Here is a 16,938-nt window from a genome sequence, read left to right on the forward strand (position 1 = left end):
GGCACCGACGAAAACGGCGCATCGGTTCCCCCTGAAACGGCGCACCAGTGTGCCGCTTCGGGGGCACCCGATGCTCCGTTTTCATCGCATGGGGTGCAACAATTACAGGGCAGTGGGTGCGACGTTATCGTTGCACCGCGCACTATTACCGGCTGCGCGCGCACTGCCCTGGACTGTGCGCAATGTGCGGGCGCAAACCACTTAACTTGCACCCATTATGTCTTTAGGCTCACTAACTGGCTTAGCGCCGGTTAGTGAATCAAGCTGAATGTATTTATTCATTAAAAGTGCTCGGGAAATCGCTTTTCAAAGAGCTTTTTCAAGCGCTCAGCGATTTCTCTATACTTTCTATTGAATCGCAAATGCTCTGAAAATGGTGCAGGAGACGCGTTTGCAATTGGATAGAAAGCTCATCGTTTCTGTAAGAACACTCACATAAGCTAACATTGCACAAGCAGCTTTTAAGGCGATTTTTTAAATCGCCAGTGCTAAAAAAACAAAACAAAATCGACCCTAATGTAAACAAGCCCTTAGGGGCTAATAAGCCTGTAAAAATGGCACTGCTTTTAGACCCTAAAATCTGAAAAGAATCAGACCGCCAGGGGGGTTAAATGGAAATAAATATGGCAGCCTCCATATTCCTCCAGGTACAGTTGTGCTTTAAGGGAGTTTTTCCAGTTACCATAAGGGTCCCCTTGAAGCACTACCGGAGTGAGAGGAATATGGAGGCTGACATTTATTTCCATTTACACCATCCACATTGCCGGGCTGTCCTGCCGATCCTCTGCCTCTAATACTTTTATCCACAGCACCTCAACAAGCATGCAGATCAGGTGCTCTGACTGAAGTCAGACTGGATTAGCTGTATGCTTGTTTCAGGTGTGTGATTCAGACACTACTGCAGCCAAAGAGATCAGCAGGACTGCCAGGCAACTGGTATTGTTTAAAATGAAATAAATATGGCCGTCACCATGTGCTTCTCACTTCAATTGTACTTGAAAGGACCATTTTCATGAAAAATTGTAACATTTAAAATACATGTGTACATACACATATAAGAGGAACAGTACATTTGTCCTGGAGTATAATGCACAGTAAATGGCCTTTTTCCTATGTTGCAGTTGCATATAGTAGGTAATAAAAATCTGAAAGCTCTGACTAGTCCATCTCCTTATGGGGGATTCTAAGGATTTTCTTTATCTTCAAAAGTCAGAATAATGGCCCTCTCATTGATCATCTCTGTTCCTTGTAGATACTCTGGCCAGAGTTCACTAAGCATTAGTGCATTTAGTAATGCTGGAAACTGATTTTACTGCTCACCTTCCCAAATTACAATTCACTAAATATATTACAGAACTGAAAAGTATTACCGACTAGGGAGGTAAATTACAGACTTGTGCAGTAAATGCCTCAAGAAATTCACAAAGATTAAAGCATTTGGTAAATCAAGTAAAAGTGTTCAGTATTTATCTCCAGCTCTAACCAGCCGGTAACTCACATCCATGCGGTAATATTGACAGATGTAGCAGACAGCCAATAGGGAGAGCCACACAGCCCTGCTTCTCACCCCGTTTGATCCAATACGCTGGTGGGTGGGACTTCAGAACGACAGAGCGGGAAAAGGAGACATCTGAAAAGGTTTTTCTGTATCCCTTTAGATGTGCATTTGTGGTATGCAGAAGAGCTCCCTCTAGTGCCTGCAGCACATCTAAAGGGATACCAGGTATGCACTGCACATAACCCCCCCCCCCCCACACACACACACTCACACACACACACACACACCGAGCAGGGCTTAGTGAATTAAAGCACGTTTGTTCGGTACATTACTGAACTTCTACCGCATCCGGGAAATCGTAGTGAATTTGAAAAAAACTTGTAAAATACTGAATGCAGTATTTTACTGACCTAAACTATTTTAGTGGCCTGCCCTTAGTGAATTGAGGCCAATGTAGTAAAATGAAGTTGTCTTAAATTTTGTGGCCTGTTTACTGACCTCTGGCATTTTGCTCCTCCGCAGGGTGGACCAGACAGCTGCCTCCCACAGACGCCTTCGGTAAGTCACCTGGTCTTCATGTCATTTCTCTAGACTCGTGGTCTGGTCATTATGGTTTGGGCCCTGATTCTGCTTACTGACCCCATTACTGACTGTGGCTGTACAAAGCAGAAATCCTCTTCGATTTTATTGACAGCTGAATAAAGTCCTGAAAGGGCTAAATATGGATCTTCAGAGCTCTGCTTCCAAAAAGAACTTAGAATAGATATCTGTGGACAGTACAGACGGGGCTTGTGTGTCTGGACATGCCATTGTATTGTCACCTATAGCTGCATGTGCTACGTGGCTCTTGGCCATACTTCTGTTACCATAGTGTGATGGTAGTTTGGGAAGTGATACAAGAGAGAGTATAGGGTGCTGCCGCTATACTGAACTACGATGGTGGGATGGGTGCTGGTGTTTAACTGTATGTCTTCTATCATCAATGCGATGGTGGATCGGACATTGGCACTTGGTGGGTTGGCTGCTGATACTTGGCTATACAGCTGTTATTACAAGTTTTTCAGAATTTCCATTGAAGCCCATGGGATTTTCCAATGAGAATCTGTGTGGAGGTCCATGGGATTGTCCCATGAGAATCTGTGTGGAGGTCCATGCGATTGTCCAATGAGAATCTGTGTGGATGTCCATGGGATTGTCAATGGGAATGTATGTGGAGGTCCATGTGATTGTGCAATGGGAATCTGTGTGGAGGTCCATAGGACTGTCCAATGAGAATCTTTGTGGAGACACATGGGATTGTCCAATAAGAATCTGTGTGGAGGTCCCTGGGATTGTCCAATAAGAATCTATGTGGAGGTCCAAGGGATTGTCCAATGGAAATATGTGTGGAGGTTCATGGGGTTGTCCAATGGGAATATTTGTTGAGGAACATGGGAATGTCCAATGGCAATCTGTGTGGATGTCCATAGGATTGTCCATTGAGAATCTGTGTGGAGGTTCATGGGGTTCTCCAAAAGAAATCTGTGTGGAGGTCCGATGGGTTCTCCAATGGTAATATGTGTGGAGGTCCATAGGATTGTCCAATGGAAATCTGTGTGGAGGCACATGGGATTGTCCAATAAGAATCTGTGTGGAAGCATATGGGATTGTCCAATGGGAATATGTGTGGGGGTCCATGGGAGTGTACATTTAGAACTTGTATGTTTGTCTGTAAGACTGTTAATTGATTATATCATTGGGTGTTGACCTTAGATTATTATTTCTTACAATCCTTTGTGAATGCTTTAGTTTTCTCAAACACAGTTTAACACTGGATGTATCTCACAAGACAAATTTAGGCAGCGTTAGGATAATAACTCAACTTGCCAAGCTCCCCTATTGCTCTCATCCTGCCCCCTCTGGTGGGAGGTGGTAGGTGGGTCAGTCCAGATCGGTCATGTAACACACAGGAACAGTAGATGTCAGACTCCATTTCCCAGCATCCCTGAAATATAGTACAAACATATGTGTCCTTGACCTGAAGACACAGACTGGAATTCACGGGAAGTGGGTGGTAACTGCTCACAGTGCAGTATTCAGACATTTAAACAGGGGACTAGGGTAAAGGAATTGTAGGAACGTAAGTGGTAGTAATGCAATCCCTTACAATTGAGGATAAGTGTCCTGTACCGTATTTGTATTACAAAGATTCTTTTGAACAAAGGGCTCCTAAGGACACAACGGTGTGTGCAAAAGTAGAAAAAACTTTATTGGCTATACATGAAAGCGAGATCAATAAACAATACACAACGGAGCTATAAAAGCAACAGCGCTGTTGTCATTTAAAAACCATAGCTGTCATTCAAACCACACTGACACACCTTCCCATACACACACACCAAAGCACTGGGGTACCCCATGAGCAGCAAAGAGGCAGTCCGCCTATAGAAGGCTTAAGCGAGTAGCAAATGACATTAACAAAGGGGAAGCAGCACAAAGAGCAGATGTCAGAAGCGGCTTGTCCAGTATCATCCAAACAGACGTAGTAAAGTCTCATTCAGGAGAACCGGTATGCCTATTGCCTTGCATTCACCCAACAAGTGATTATACTCACGACCTCCTGAGTGTCTGTCATAAGCAATGCACTTTTAAGTTTCACCTGGCTATGTTATACCAGCCGCTCAGGCGGGCTGCGAATACTGTAATCGAATGGGGGCCCCCGCTTATGGGATGTGTTCCGGCGTGAAACCTAATGCTGCTGCAGACCCGGCTCGTTCCGCTGGACAACCGGTACAACACGTGTGCGCCCTGTCATCTAGCGCATGTCGTCAGCCTCCGCTGTGCACAGTTCACCGTATGCCCAGAGATCCACCAGCACAGCAGTCTCGTGCTAGGCCTTCTCCCCAGGAAGAGGTCAGATACTTCAGGCATGAGACGCCAGACTCCACGCGCCGCAACGGAACTCCCAGCACTTCACCGCCTCTAGGTCGGGGGTCAGTGGGCTAGATGGCAGCAACCAATCGCCTACTAGTTTCGCTTGGCATCACCAAGCTTCATCAGGGCGGGGCTTAGGGAGGTGAGCCGCCTTCTTAAAGGGTAATCACGGCCCCACCTCCTCAATTGTAACAATGCTGTATTTCAAGGCACGTAAACCGTGCCAATCCACTCTCATCAAGTTAAAGGAAAAGTAGAGAGCTACCTTTGATGCCAGGCAGGCAGTTATTACTAGATCACATATTCTCAGCACGTTAGTGCTATGAGATAGGAGAAATTTCAACACTGCCTTGTCCACACACACATCAATCCATCTACTCACTCAATGTGCGGATCTTTTTGCTATGTGCCAATATCAAAAATCAATATAAACACACCATACATTTGATGAGAAAATAAATGAAAAGGCAAATAAAGCAAAAAGAACAAGAAAGGCCTGCAGTGACAAATCCTCTTTCTCTCCATGGTGGAGGGGGAGGGAAAAGGGAAAAGGAAAAAGGAGAGAGACAGACAATGAAGAGGAAAACCAAGAGAAAGGGGAAAGGGGAAAAGGAGAAGGAGGGAGGGGGAGAGGTGGAGAAAAAGGAGAAAGGGGAGGAAAGAAGAGAGAAGAAGAGAATCCAGAGAAGGGAAGAAAGGAGAAGAAAAGTTTTGGGAAGAGTAAGAAAAGAAGGGAAAGGAGAAGAAAAAGAGGGAAAAGGGGGGGAAGGGGAATAGAGAAGGGGGGGGGAGGGGGAAAAAGGGGGGGGAGGGGGGGAAGAGAAGAAGAAAGGGGGAGAGAAGGGAATTAGACTCCACCTCATTATAAAAACCATTTAAGAGAAAAGTCAATATTCAGACCAGCGGGAGAAATAGTCCCCAAGCGATGCATCCACATCGCCTCCTTTTGTAGCAACATCTTTTCTGTACGAATAGTACGAAATGAAGGGGGGAGGTTGTCAATTACCAACCCGCGTAAACCTAACGTCGATCCATTATGTTCCTCCTGAAAATGCTCTGCAACTGATGATCTACGTTCCCCACTAACTATATCGCACATATGTTCCAGTAAACGTCCCTTAAATGCACGAGTGGTCATTCCAACATAATACTTTTTACAGGGACACATGAGTAAATAGATAATCCAAGTTGTATTGCAATTGTAAAAGGATTTTATTCTATAGTGTCTCGAGCCGTCCTGTGATACAAACTGACTTGTTCTTGAGACACATCTACACCCCTTACAATTGCCACAAGGAAACATACCCGCAGGGGGTGATTGTCACGGACGGTTGCGGGGACGCAGGCGCGTCCTGGAACCGCCCGTGAAGAAAAGAACGATCGCACTCGATTCCTGCATCGATCGCGCTTCAGATCAATAGAACCAAGATTTGATGTGTAGTATCTCTCTGCCTAGGAACAGCTGGGGGATCTGTCTTAGCTGAAGTAACAGCCTGGGGGGAAGGTGTTAATTAGCTTGGACATATTCCCTGTGGAAGGCACAATTCCCCTTTTGGTTCTGGGAACCAGGTGACACTTAGCTGATCTCATGGAGATGTTAATTAACCAAAGGATGCCTAGGTACAGCCAGGCAGGCTACGAATCCACGGGAGGTCTTGACACTTTGCTCCCTAGTAAAGATCAAAGGAAAGTCAGCTGTTAGCAGCTAGAACACACCCTGAATAAACCTGAAGTCTCATGGCATAATCCATAACTTCCCAGATCTGTAATATTTCTGGGGTTCCTGAGATGGCAGCTTCACCAAACGTGGGAGAAGTGTAGCATGAGCCCCGGTGCTGGTTCTGAGGAAGTTTCAGAACATTCTGAGGTAAGGACTGCCAGTTAGGCAGTTTGAAAATGCCCTGATGATACCACAGGGGTCCCACCCCTCATGTCTGGTATCAGGGCGCTGGGTAAATCGAGACAGACCTGAAAATGTTAATAAATCTGCCCTGACCTGTACGGTTCTGTGAGATAGAGCCCATATATGGGTAGATATGATTTCTAGCCCCCAGGATAAGGGGAGGGCTCATCTCATCTTCTAAGGGGGTGTGTAGCTCCCCGCCCTCACTCCCTCCTACTGAAGCAGGGGCATAAGAATGGCTGAGGACCCAAACTCAGTGTCCTCCACACTGAAACATCTTGCACTCATCAGATGCCAGCTTGAGGATATGCTGGCATCCACCTGGTCTGAACTCTGAACTCAAATTGAAACCCAGAACTCTGTTTTCCCACAAAAAGGACATCTTTCCAGGAACTAAGCTTTTTCTCCCTTCTTTTATTTTTTATACTGGCTATTACTGTTTTAATAATTGTTGATTTTAATAATTGTCTGTATATATTAATTATTTATATTGCGTGAATAAACGACTTTCTCCAAGTCATTCACTGTCTGCTACCCTGCTTATCAGCACACACAGAACTGATCCCGGGTCTCTGAAGATACGCTACTGTTTGTTTGTTGTTGGCTAGACAGAATATCGTGTGTTTAACCGTTTTATTCGCAGGACTAGTCAGTCAGTTAGTGGGCTCCACGGTCCCATGGTAACCGCGGTGGTGGCAGTTTACTCTGAACCAGTAGGTGACGTTGTAATTACCCGTGTCTCACAGGCTCCCTTCTGAGTTGTCTGCGGCTAATTCTTAACGGTTCCTGCGCATTGACTGCGACCAGAGTTCGCACGATCTGTGCGCTGGCACCGTTTAGAAGGCTAAGTGCGGTCAGCCACTAGGGCTCCTGTGACAGTGTTAGGCAGCGGTTGGGACCTGTGTTGTGCTGAAAGTATCTACGATAGCGCTAGCGCTATCGAGAAACGAACTAATTCGTTGGTGTAGCTGGAAGGCAATATATTTTTTATATATACAGAGAGACTGTGTAGCCAGTACCCCTCCCCAAAAGTTTTATTTTATTTGGCATGGAAATGTCCGGGAACTACAAGAAAATGTGCCTGGCGGACCTGCAAAATCTTTGCCAAGAGAGAGGCATTGATGTCGGCCGCAAGACACAAAGGGACCTGGTAACGGAATTGTTTCAATGGGATACCGAGCAACTGCGGGAGCCGGGGGTGTCCGCTGAAGTGGATACCAGCCCATCTGACCCAAGTCAAGGGGAACCAGAGACTGAAGATTCTGCGCATACGGAGGTTGAGCATCCTGCGGGCCCTGCTGCAACAGTTACGCAGGAGAATGTCAGTGTGGACCCCAATCCCAGAGTTTCTGAAAGTACTCGCCTGGAACCGGCCAGTACTGGACTGTCCATTTGTACTGATCCGCTAATGCAGCAGGCATTACAAAAGCTGATGGACACTGACCTGGACAAGTACCTGCAGTACATGCGTGAGGAGCGCCAAATGCAGGAGGAACGGGAGCGGCAGGCCGCTGCTGCTGCTGAACGCCACGCAGAGAGGGATGCCACTGAGCGAGAACGGGAGCGCCAATCTGCAGAGGCGCGGGAGAGACGACAGCATGAGCTCAACATGGCAAAGGTTCAACAGGCCAGCCAGAGTTCACCGCCCAGCCTCCCTGCTGAAGGAGCTGCAGCACCCGTAAGTGCAAAATTTAAATTTGCTAATATCGAGAAAGACACAGACATTGACTTGTTTTTGCGATCTTTTGAAAAAGCATGCCGTCAGTATCGTCTGTCCCAAGACCAGTGGGCCAGACATCTGACACCTTTGCTGCGCTACAAAGCGCTTGATGCCTTCGCAGAATTGCCTGCGGAGAAGGATAATGATTATGCTGCTATAAAAGACGCTATCATTACTAAGTACCAGCTGACGCCAGAAGCCTATCGGAAAAAGTTCAGGGCCTGGCAGAAAAAGCCTTCTGATTCGTACCGAGATGTGGCCAGCAGCTTGCTCACCACACTCCGCCAGTGGACACTAGGCCTCACCAAAGGGTCTTATGATGTCCTGGAGGACTTGATAGTCCTGGAATAATTTCTGAACATTTGCCCTGCTGATGTACGCCAGTTTGTGCTAGAACGCAGGCCGGCTTCAGCAACTGTCGCTGCAGACCTTGCTGAGACTTTTGCAACTACCCGGGTGGCTGATACCCGCAGAACTGTCCCATCCAGCTGGAGAGGAGGTCAGCCCAATACCTCGGCAGACCCTCCTGCCCCTGTGAGCCGTCCGCCACATAGGCCACCCAGCGCAGCTGCTGCACCCAGGCCTGCAGCGCCTGGAGAGGTCACCTGTCACTACTGCCGCCAGCCCGGACACATGAAATTCGACTGTCCGGAGCGGAGACAGACACCACCAGCACCTGGATCATCTGCATCACCTGCACCTCACCCACAGCAGAGGCAGCCCGCCAGCGAACCACAGCCTGGATCATCAGATTTTGTCCTGTTTGCCCGCGGAAAGGAAATCCGGGCCCGAACCGACCAGCAGCAACTTGTTAGAGTGAACGGCAAAGTTGACACCGGAGCTGACATCACGTTAGTTCACTCACATCTTGTGCCAAAGGAGAGCATCAGCTCCAGCCGATCCCTTGCCCTTACTGGAGTAGAGGGCACCCTTTTTCACATAGCCCACGCGACAGTGAAGCTGGATTGGGGAGTGGGAGGAATCCAAGAAAGGGTTGTTGGGGTTATGAAGGATCTCCCAGTCCCTGTGTTGCTGGGGACTGATTTGGGCAAGCTTGTGTCCTACTATGAACCTGCCACGACCGCCTTGTCGCTCACGGAAGGAGACGGACTCTCCACCCACCACCAGGTACTTTATACACTTGGGGGAGCACCAGGGGGAGGTGGGTTGAATGTGCCCAGTTCAAGGGTACCAGGTTCAATAGTGCCTGCTTCAAAGGCACCTGAGTTTGATGTACAGACTGTCTGTTGTGATGATGCTGTAACTGTACCTGAGTTTACTGTACAACCTGTCTGTAATGAAAAAATGTCTATACCTGTCAATGTCATTACTGCATGCAATGATGATTTGAGTAATGTCCGTCTATGCCATTCTGACAGTGTACCTGTGCTAGCAGTACCGCGCAGCTGCACTGCTCAGAACCCGAGCTCAGAACAGGTGGAGGGGGTTCTGGCCTCCTCCCCCTCCTCTGACCGCAGGGATGAGACCTTTCAGCCGCTGGCCTCGTGTGACATGAGCCAGTTGGCTGAAACTGACAGCGCCATATTCTCAGCCGCACTACAAAGTGACCCAAGCCTGGAGGTGCTCAGGCAGCAAGCCGCTGAGCCCCTCGCAGACGGGGCCGCTTTCAAGGTGTACTGGGAAGGTGGGAGACTGTACAGTGAGTCTGTACAGCCCCCTACAGGTAGATCCCACGCGAATACCAAGTGGCTTGTGGTCCCGAGTGCGTTCAGGGGACATGTGCTGAAATCCGCACATGGTAATCCTCTGACAGGGCACTCGGGTGTCCGCAAGACACTCGCCGGTATTCGGAACCAGTTTTATTGGCCCCGGATGAACAGGGATGTAGCAAACTACTGCAGGGCATGTGCCGTCTGTCAGGAGCTGGGAAGGTCCAGGGATTCCCGCGGGGTTCCCTTAGGTCCACAGCCACTCAGCAGGGGAACCCTGCGTGGGCTGGCTGTTGACCTAACCAACCCACTGCCCGTTGTCAGCAGTCCCGGCAGACACCACGTCCGACTGCAGTGGCGCAAACGCCCTGTCCAGAACGGTCCATGTTGGGTCAACCCTGAGGGTAGCAGACCGCGGCCGGTCCAGGGGAACCGAGCCACAGGCTCCAATAGGTTTTCCCGCCGTACCGGCAACTCGAGGCCCGTCAGCCAGGTTAGCGGCGCCGCCACACATCGTGCGGATGAGTGGCTAAGCCGCGGACAAGGGGGAGGGCTGTCACGGACGGTTGCGGGGACGCAGGCGCGTCCTGGAACCGCCCGTGAAGAAAAGAACGATCGCACTCGATTCCTGCATCGATCGCGCTTCAGATCAATAGAACCAAGGTTTGATGTGTAGTATCTCTCTGCCTAGGAACAGCTGGGGGATCTGTCTTAGCTGAAGTGACAGCCTGGGGGGAAGGTGTTAATTAGCTTGGACATATTCCCTGTGGAAGGCACAATTCCCCTTTTGGTTCTGGGAACCAGGTGACACTTAGCTGATCTCATGGAGATGTTAATTAACCAAAGGATGCCTAGGTACAGCCAGGCAGGCTACGAATCCACGGGAGGTCTTGACACTTTGCTCCCTAGTAAAGATCAAAGGAAAGTCAGCTGTTAGCAGCTAGAACACACCCGGAATAAACCTGAAGTCTCATGGCATAATCCATAACTTCCCAGATCTGTAATATTTCTGGGGTTCCTGAGATGGCAGCTTCACCAAACGTGGGGGAAGTGTAGCATGAGCCCCGGTGCTGGTTCTGAGGAAGTTTCAGAACATTCTGAGGTAAGGACTGCCAGTTAGGCAGTTTGAAAATGCCCTGATGATACCACAGGGGTCCCACCCCTCATGTCTGGTATCAGGGCGCTGGGTAAATCGAGACAGACCTGAAAATGTTAATAAATCTGCCCTGACCTGTACGGTTCTGTGAGATAAAGCCCATATATGGGTAGATATGATTTCTAGCCCCCAGGATAAGGGGAGGGCTCATCTCATCTTCTAAGGGGGTGTGTGGCTCCCCGCCCTCACTCCCTCCTACTGAAGCAGGGGCATAAGAATGGCTGAGGACCCAAACTCAGTGTCCTCCACACTGAAACATCTTGCACTCATCAGATGCCAGCTTGAGGATATGCTGGCATCCACCTGGTCTGAACTCTGAACTCAAATTGAAACCCAGAACTCTGTTTTCCCACAAAAAGGACATCTTTCCAGGAACTAAGTATTTTTCTCCCTTCTTTTATTTTTTATACTGGCTATTACTGTTTTAATAATTGTTGATTTTAATAATTGTCTGTATATATTAATTATTTATATTGCGTGAATAAACGACTTTCTCCAAGTCATTCACTGTCTGCTACCCTGCTTATCAGCACACACAGAACTGATCCCGGGTCTCTGAAGATACGCTACTGTTTGTTTGTTGTTGGCTAGACAGAATATCGTGTGTTTAACCGTTTTATTCGCAGGACTAGTCAGTCAGTTAGTGGGCTCCACGGTCCCATGGTAACCGCGGTTGTGGCAGTTTACTCTGAACCAGTAGGTGACGTTGTAATTACCCGTGTCTCACAGGCTCCCTTCTGAGTTGTCTGCGGCTAATTCTTAACGGTTCCTGCGCATTGACTGCGACCAGAGTTCGCACGATCTGTGCGCTGGCACCGTTTAGAAGGCTAAGTGCGGTCAGCCACTAGGGCTCCTGTGACAGTGATATTCTATCTAGCCATGTCCTCTGTTGCAATCTTGGTAGTTCTGATCTTACCAGATGGTCACGTAGATTTCTTGCTCTACAAGCAGTGAGCAACGGTCGAGGACCTACAATTTTCTTAATGTTTTCATCAATTTGGAGGACATGCCAGCATCTACCGAGGGCCTCCCTTATCTTAGACCATTGGGCATTATACATAGTGATGATGCGGGCACCACCACCAGAATTAGGGACACGAGCACGGGGGCGGAGCAGCTGGTTCCTATCCTCGCGTAACGCGCGGTTATAGGCTCGCCGTAGAGTTTTATGCCCATATCCTCTCGCCCTAAAGCGATCATAGAGTTGGGCCGACTCTATTATGAATTGCTCCAAACTCGAGCAATTACGTCGCAACCTCAGAAACTGGCCGACGGGGATTCCCCTGACCAAGGACATCGGATGATGGCTGGCAGCGTGGAGGAGAGAGTTCCCAGCTGTGGGTTTACGGAATGTCTTTGTCTCCAGATGATCCCCACACTTAAAAATCAGCAGATCCAAAAATGAAATACTGATTGGATCAATGGAGAATGTCAAACGGACATTCCGTGTGTTAGAGTTCAGTTCGGCAACAAATTGCTCAAAATCCTCTCTTGACCTCCTCCACACCACCAGCACATCATCGATGTACCTCAGCCAGAGGACCGCCCCCGATCGGAACAGCTCGTTGGTATACACCTCCATCTCCTCCCACATACCTAAATGCAGGCAAGCATAAGATGGGGCGCAGGCCGCCCCCATACTTGTGCCCCGCATCTGGTGGTAGTACCTTTCCTCAAAAGTAAAGAAATTATTAGTGAGCACAAAATGGATCAGTTCTTTCAGAAACAAATTGTGTGTTTCGTGTAGTGGGAAGGTTCTAAACAGGAAATGCTCAATAGCATCCAAACCAACCTGATGTGGAATTGATGTATATAAAGACTCAACATCAATCGATGCCAGGAACCAGCTTTCTTCAATTTTGAAGTCCCTAAGCTGGTCAAGGACTTCCATTGAGTATTCAGACATTAGCGACATTAACCCTTTGGGGACCGGCTGCCTGATCCCCCTTAAGGACCAGGCCATTTTACATGGGGAAGGGGGGGTGTCAGGCAGCCGGATCCCTACTGTGGCCAGCTAGGAATGGTGTCCCCAGTGTAGGGGCAGGTGTCCCCACTGTAGCCAGCAGCCATTGCTCACCTCCCAGGCTCCAGCTATGAGCAGCTCTAGCCCCCTCCGCTCTGGCTGGCCTCCTCGCTCGCACTGCTGTTAAGTTTCAGGTCGCGGCTTGATGATGTCATCAAGCCGGAATCCGACACTTAATGCAGAGTGAGCAGGGATGCCGGTCAGAGTGGAGGGGAGCGACGATCGCCGGGGGAACGTCAGGAAAGTGAGTTTTCCCCGTCCTCTTCTTCCCCTCAGACTGCCGCTGCCAACAGTGATCACTATGATCTGCCAGCGATCGTAGTGATCATGTGATCAGGAGCCAATCGCGATGGCTCCTGATCACTGAGGGGAGACGTCAGCTGTCATATGACAGCTTAATCTCCCCTCTCGGGTGCGCACAATCGCGTCGGCAGCAGAAACAGCAGGTAGCGTAAATCCTACGCAGCATCAGAGTTAGGCAGCCACAAGTGGGGTGTAGAATTTACTACACTCAATTCCCCAAAAGGTTAAGCCTGTAGGGGTAGGTGCACAGCTGCGGGCAGGCACAGCTACATAGTGTAACAGTGATGAGCTATATTTTCATTGGTCAATGAAAATTAGCATGCTAAAGCTGAACTTTGATAGTGAGTAATTTATCAACCTCACTTCAGCCTTGTACACATGCTGGATGGTTCTTAGCCGAGGCGACCACTTGGGGCCCCACCTCTGCAGAAAATCTAGTGTGTGTACAGCACCCTCCGATCCTCCACGAGGAATGAGAGATCAGGATTGCCGGAAAAAGTTGTCAGAGCATTGGCTAGATCCATTGTTTTTCCTCCATACGCCTCCTGCTCTATCGTGCACTGCACACCCTCCCTCCACCCTCCTCCATACTAACAGAATGCATCACTGACCCGCAGGCTAGTGGTGTGTCTCCGCTATTTCATACTGAATTTGACTGGAAAATCGATCGGGTGGCCATGTTACGGCACCAATTTTCGTCAGATTCGATAAAAATGATCGCATTGGAAGGTCATTTGGTCTGGTATGGACTCCTTAAAGGACACATCCGAGCTGTTTAAAACAAAAAATCCACTTACCCCTGCCAGCCGTCCTGTGCCCTCGCCACAGCTCCGCTCACCGCCGGTGGCCCGGGGTCCCCTCCGGCACAGGATGTTCACTGCGCCTTCTAGGGCGGCTTTCAGAGTCACATTAACATCATACGGATTGTACTGCTCAGGCGCAGACTAGTTCTGCACCTGCGCAGTACAGTCCGGATGACGTCAGCGCGACCCTGAGAGCCGCATGCTGGAGCGCAGGAGAAGCAGACCCAGAAGCCGACCTGGTGAGGTCGGCATCTCCACCGGAGGAGACCGGGAGCCACCAAAGCTGCAGGGAGGGCACAGGACGGATGGAGGGGCTGGAGGAGGCCCCAGGTAAGTAGATTTTTTTTTTAAACTGCTCGGACCTTCCCTTTAAGAATGCACAAAGCAGGTGGTTTTGGTGCATGGCGCTCAGCACTGAGCCCCGAAACTATGCGCCGCTGTAGCAGCAATGCTACAGTACATGGGTCGTGTAACTGTAATTGGGGTGCCAGCAATTGCCGGACCCCGAATTACATCTCCCCCCCCCCCCCCCCCCGAGTTGCTACGACGTATTTAACTCCGCCATGGAGTTTTGCGGCAGCAGGGTGGGCCATCATTTGGCTCGCCTTGCACCCAGCTCACCAACAGCATACTAATACGTATGTAAATAGGCACCCCTTTACTCTACTGAGCAGTTCATCTCTCAGCAATTGTGCCAATAACTTCTGGCCAATGAGAATGAAGGACCTGATGGGACGGTGATGTAACCGGCGATGCTTATTTTCTCCCCTTGTCTTTATCGTTTGCGTCACGCTGCGCATCTCGCACGCTGGGTAATTAACCGACCTTACCGGTCGTGATGAAGTTTGTGACATGATTTATGATTTCTGTGACTTTTTATAAAACTTCCCTGACGTGAGTCACGGGTGAGCGACATTCGCTCCTCTATAAATAGACCCCGCATAGCGTCTCTGCATTGTGTTTGGCGTGACAGGCCTCCATTGTCTCCGCTGCGGCTTTTGTGTGTACATTTTCCACGCAGAATATTCCTCACAGGGCTCTCTGTTGGTTTTTACAATGTGCATTTCATCAGTAATAATGGGAGGGCGGATTTGCAGTGGATTGTGGGTAGTAGCTGGATATTAGTATTCCTGGCTGAGAATTGGGTGGGCCGCCGCTCTCTCCACACTTTAGTATCTGGATTGTTGGCGCTGTGGGGCAGACGGTGGGCTTGTGGGTCACGGCAGGTCAGATGTGTGACGGTTCTGCCATCAGCTGAGAGGGGACACGTTGGTAACGCAGCGAATCTTCTGCCCGTAATTATCGTTTTTAGCAGGATTGTGGGGGATTATATTGGTTGTTCATGGAAAACTTTCTGGGAATTAGGGGTATTATTTGTACCCTACAAAAGATACGTGGGGCCGGGGATTTATTAGAAGAGGAGACCCGTGCATGGATCACTATTTGCTTCTTTGCTTTTGAGGTGCCCCTTAGTATTAGGTAGCCATAGGTGTGCTCCAGTATTAGGTAGCCAGAGGTGTCCCCAGTATTAGATAGACAGAGGTGTCCCCAGTATTAGATAGACAGAGGTGTCCCCAGTATTAGGTAGCCAGAGGTGTCCCCCAGTATTAGGTAGCCAGAGGTGTCCCCCAGTATTAGGTAGCCAGATGTGTCCCACAGTATTAGGTAGCCAGAGGTGTCCCCCAGTATTAGGTAGCCAGAGGTGTCCCCAGTATTAGGTAGCCAGAGGTGTCCCCCAGTATTAGGTAGCCAGAGGTGCCCCCCAGTATTAGGTAGCCAGAGGTGTCCCCCAGTATTAGGTAGCCAGAGATGTACCCCTGTATTAGGTAGCCAGAGGTGTCCCCCAGTATTAGGTAGCCAGAGGTGTCCCCCAGTATTAGGTAGCCAGAGGTGTCTCCCAGTATTAGGTAGCCAGAGGTGCCCTCCAGTATTAGGTAGCCAGAGGTGCCCCCCAGTATTAGGTAGACAGAGGCCCCCAGTATTATTTAGACAGAGGTGCCCCCCAGTATCAGGTAGTTAGAGGTGCCCCCCAGTATCAGGTAGTTAGAGGTGCCCCCCAGTATTAGGTAGCCAGAGGTCCCCCCCCCCAGTATTAGGTAGCCAGAGGTGCCCCCCAGTATTAGGAGCCAGTGGTGCCCCCCAGTATTAGGCAGCCAGAGGTGCCCCCCAGTATTAGGTAGCCAGATGTGTCCCCAGTATTAGGTAGCCAGATGTGTCCCCCTGTATTAGGTAGCCAGAGGTGTCCCCAGTATTAGGTAGCCAGAGGTGTCCCCAGTATTAGGTAGCCAGAGGTGTCCCCCAGTATTAGGTAGCCAGAGGTGCCCCCCAGTATTAGGTAGCCAGAGGTGTCCCCCAGTATTAGGTAGCCAGAGATGTACCCCTGTATTAGGTAGCCAGAGGTGTCCCCCAGTATTAGGTAGCCAGAGGCTCCCCAGTATTAGGTAGCCAGAGGTGTCTCCCAGTATTAGGTAGCCAGAGGTGCCCCCCAGTATTAGGTAGCCAGAGGCTCCCCAGTATTAGGTAGCCAGAGGTGTCCCCCAGTATTAGGTAGCCAGAGGTGTCCCCCAGTATTAGGTAGCCAGAGGTGTCCCCCAGTATTAGGTAGCCAGAGGTGTCCCCCAGTATTAGGTAGCCAGAGGTGCCCTCCAGTATTAGGTAGCCAGAGGTGCCCCCCAGTATTAGGTAGACAGAGGCCCCCAGTATTATTTAGACAGAGGTGCCCCCCAGTATTAGGTAGTTAGAGGTGCCCCCCAGTATCAGGTAGTTAGAGGTGCCCCCCAGTATAAGGTAGCCAGAGGTCCCCCCCCCAGTATTAGGTAGCCAGAGGTGCCCCCCAGTATTAGGAGCCAGTGGTGCCCCCCAGTATTAGGCAGCCAGAGGTGCCCCCCAGTATTAGGTAGCCAGAGGTGTCCCCCAGTATTAGGTAGCCAGAGGTGCCCCCCAGTATTA

General features: G+C 49.7%; 1 protein-coding gene across 7 annotated transcripts in view; it reads left to right on the forward strand.

Annotated features, from left to right (window-relative positions):
• Positions 1-16,938, forward strand: part of RAP1GAP (RAP1 GTPase activating protein) — a 339,663-nt gene that overhangs the window by 92,731 nt on the left and 229,994 nt on the right. For all 7 annotated transcript variants that reach the window (XM_068241700.1, XM_068241701.1, XM_068241706.1 and 4 more), the window contains exon 2: positions 2,021-2,056. Coding sequence is in view for 1 of the 7 variants with exons in the window: in XM_068241699.1 (XP_068097800.1) it covers positions 2,021-2,056 (36 nt within the window). In the remaining 6 variants the exon portion in view is untranslated. The remainder of the gene's footprint in view (positions 1-2,020; positions 2,057-16,938) is intronic.

This window comes from Hyperolius riggenbachi, chromosome 6 (genome assembly GCF_040937935.1).
Source record: "Hyperolius riggenbachi isolate aHypRig1 chromosome 6, aHypRig1.pri, whole genome shotgun sequence".
In the NCBI taxonomy this organism is placed as follows: domain Eukaryota; kingdom Metazoa; phylum Chordata; class Amphibia; order Anura; family Hyperoliidae; genus Hyperolius; species Hyperolius riggenbachi.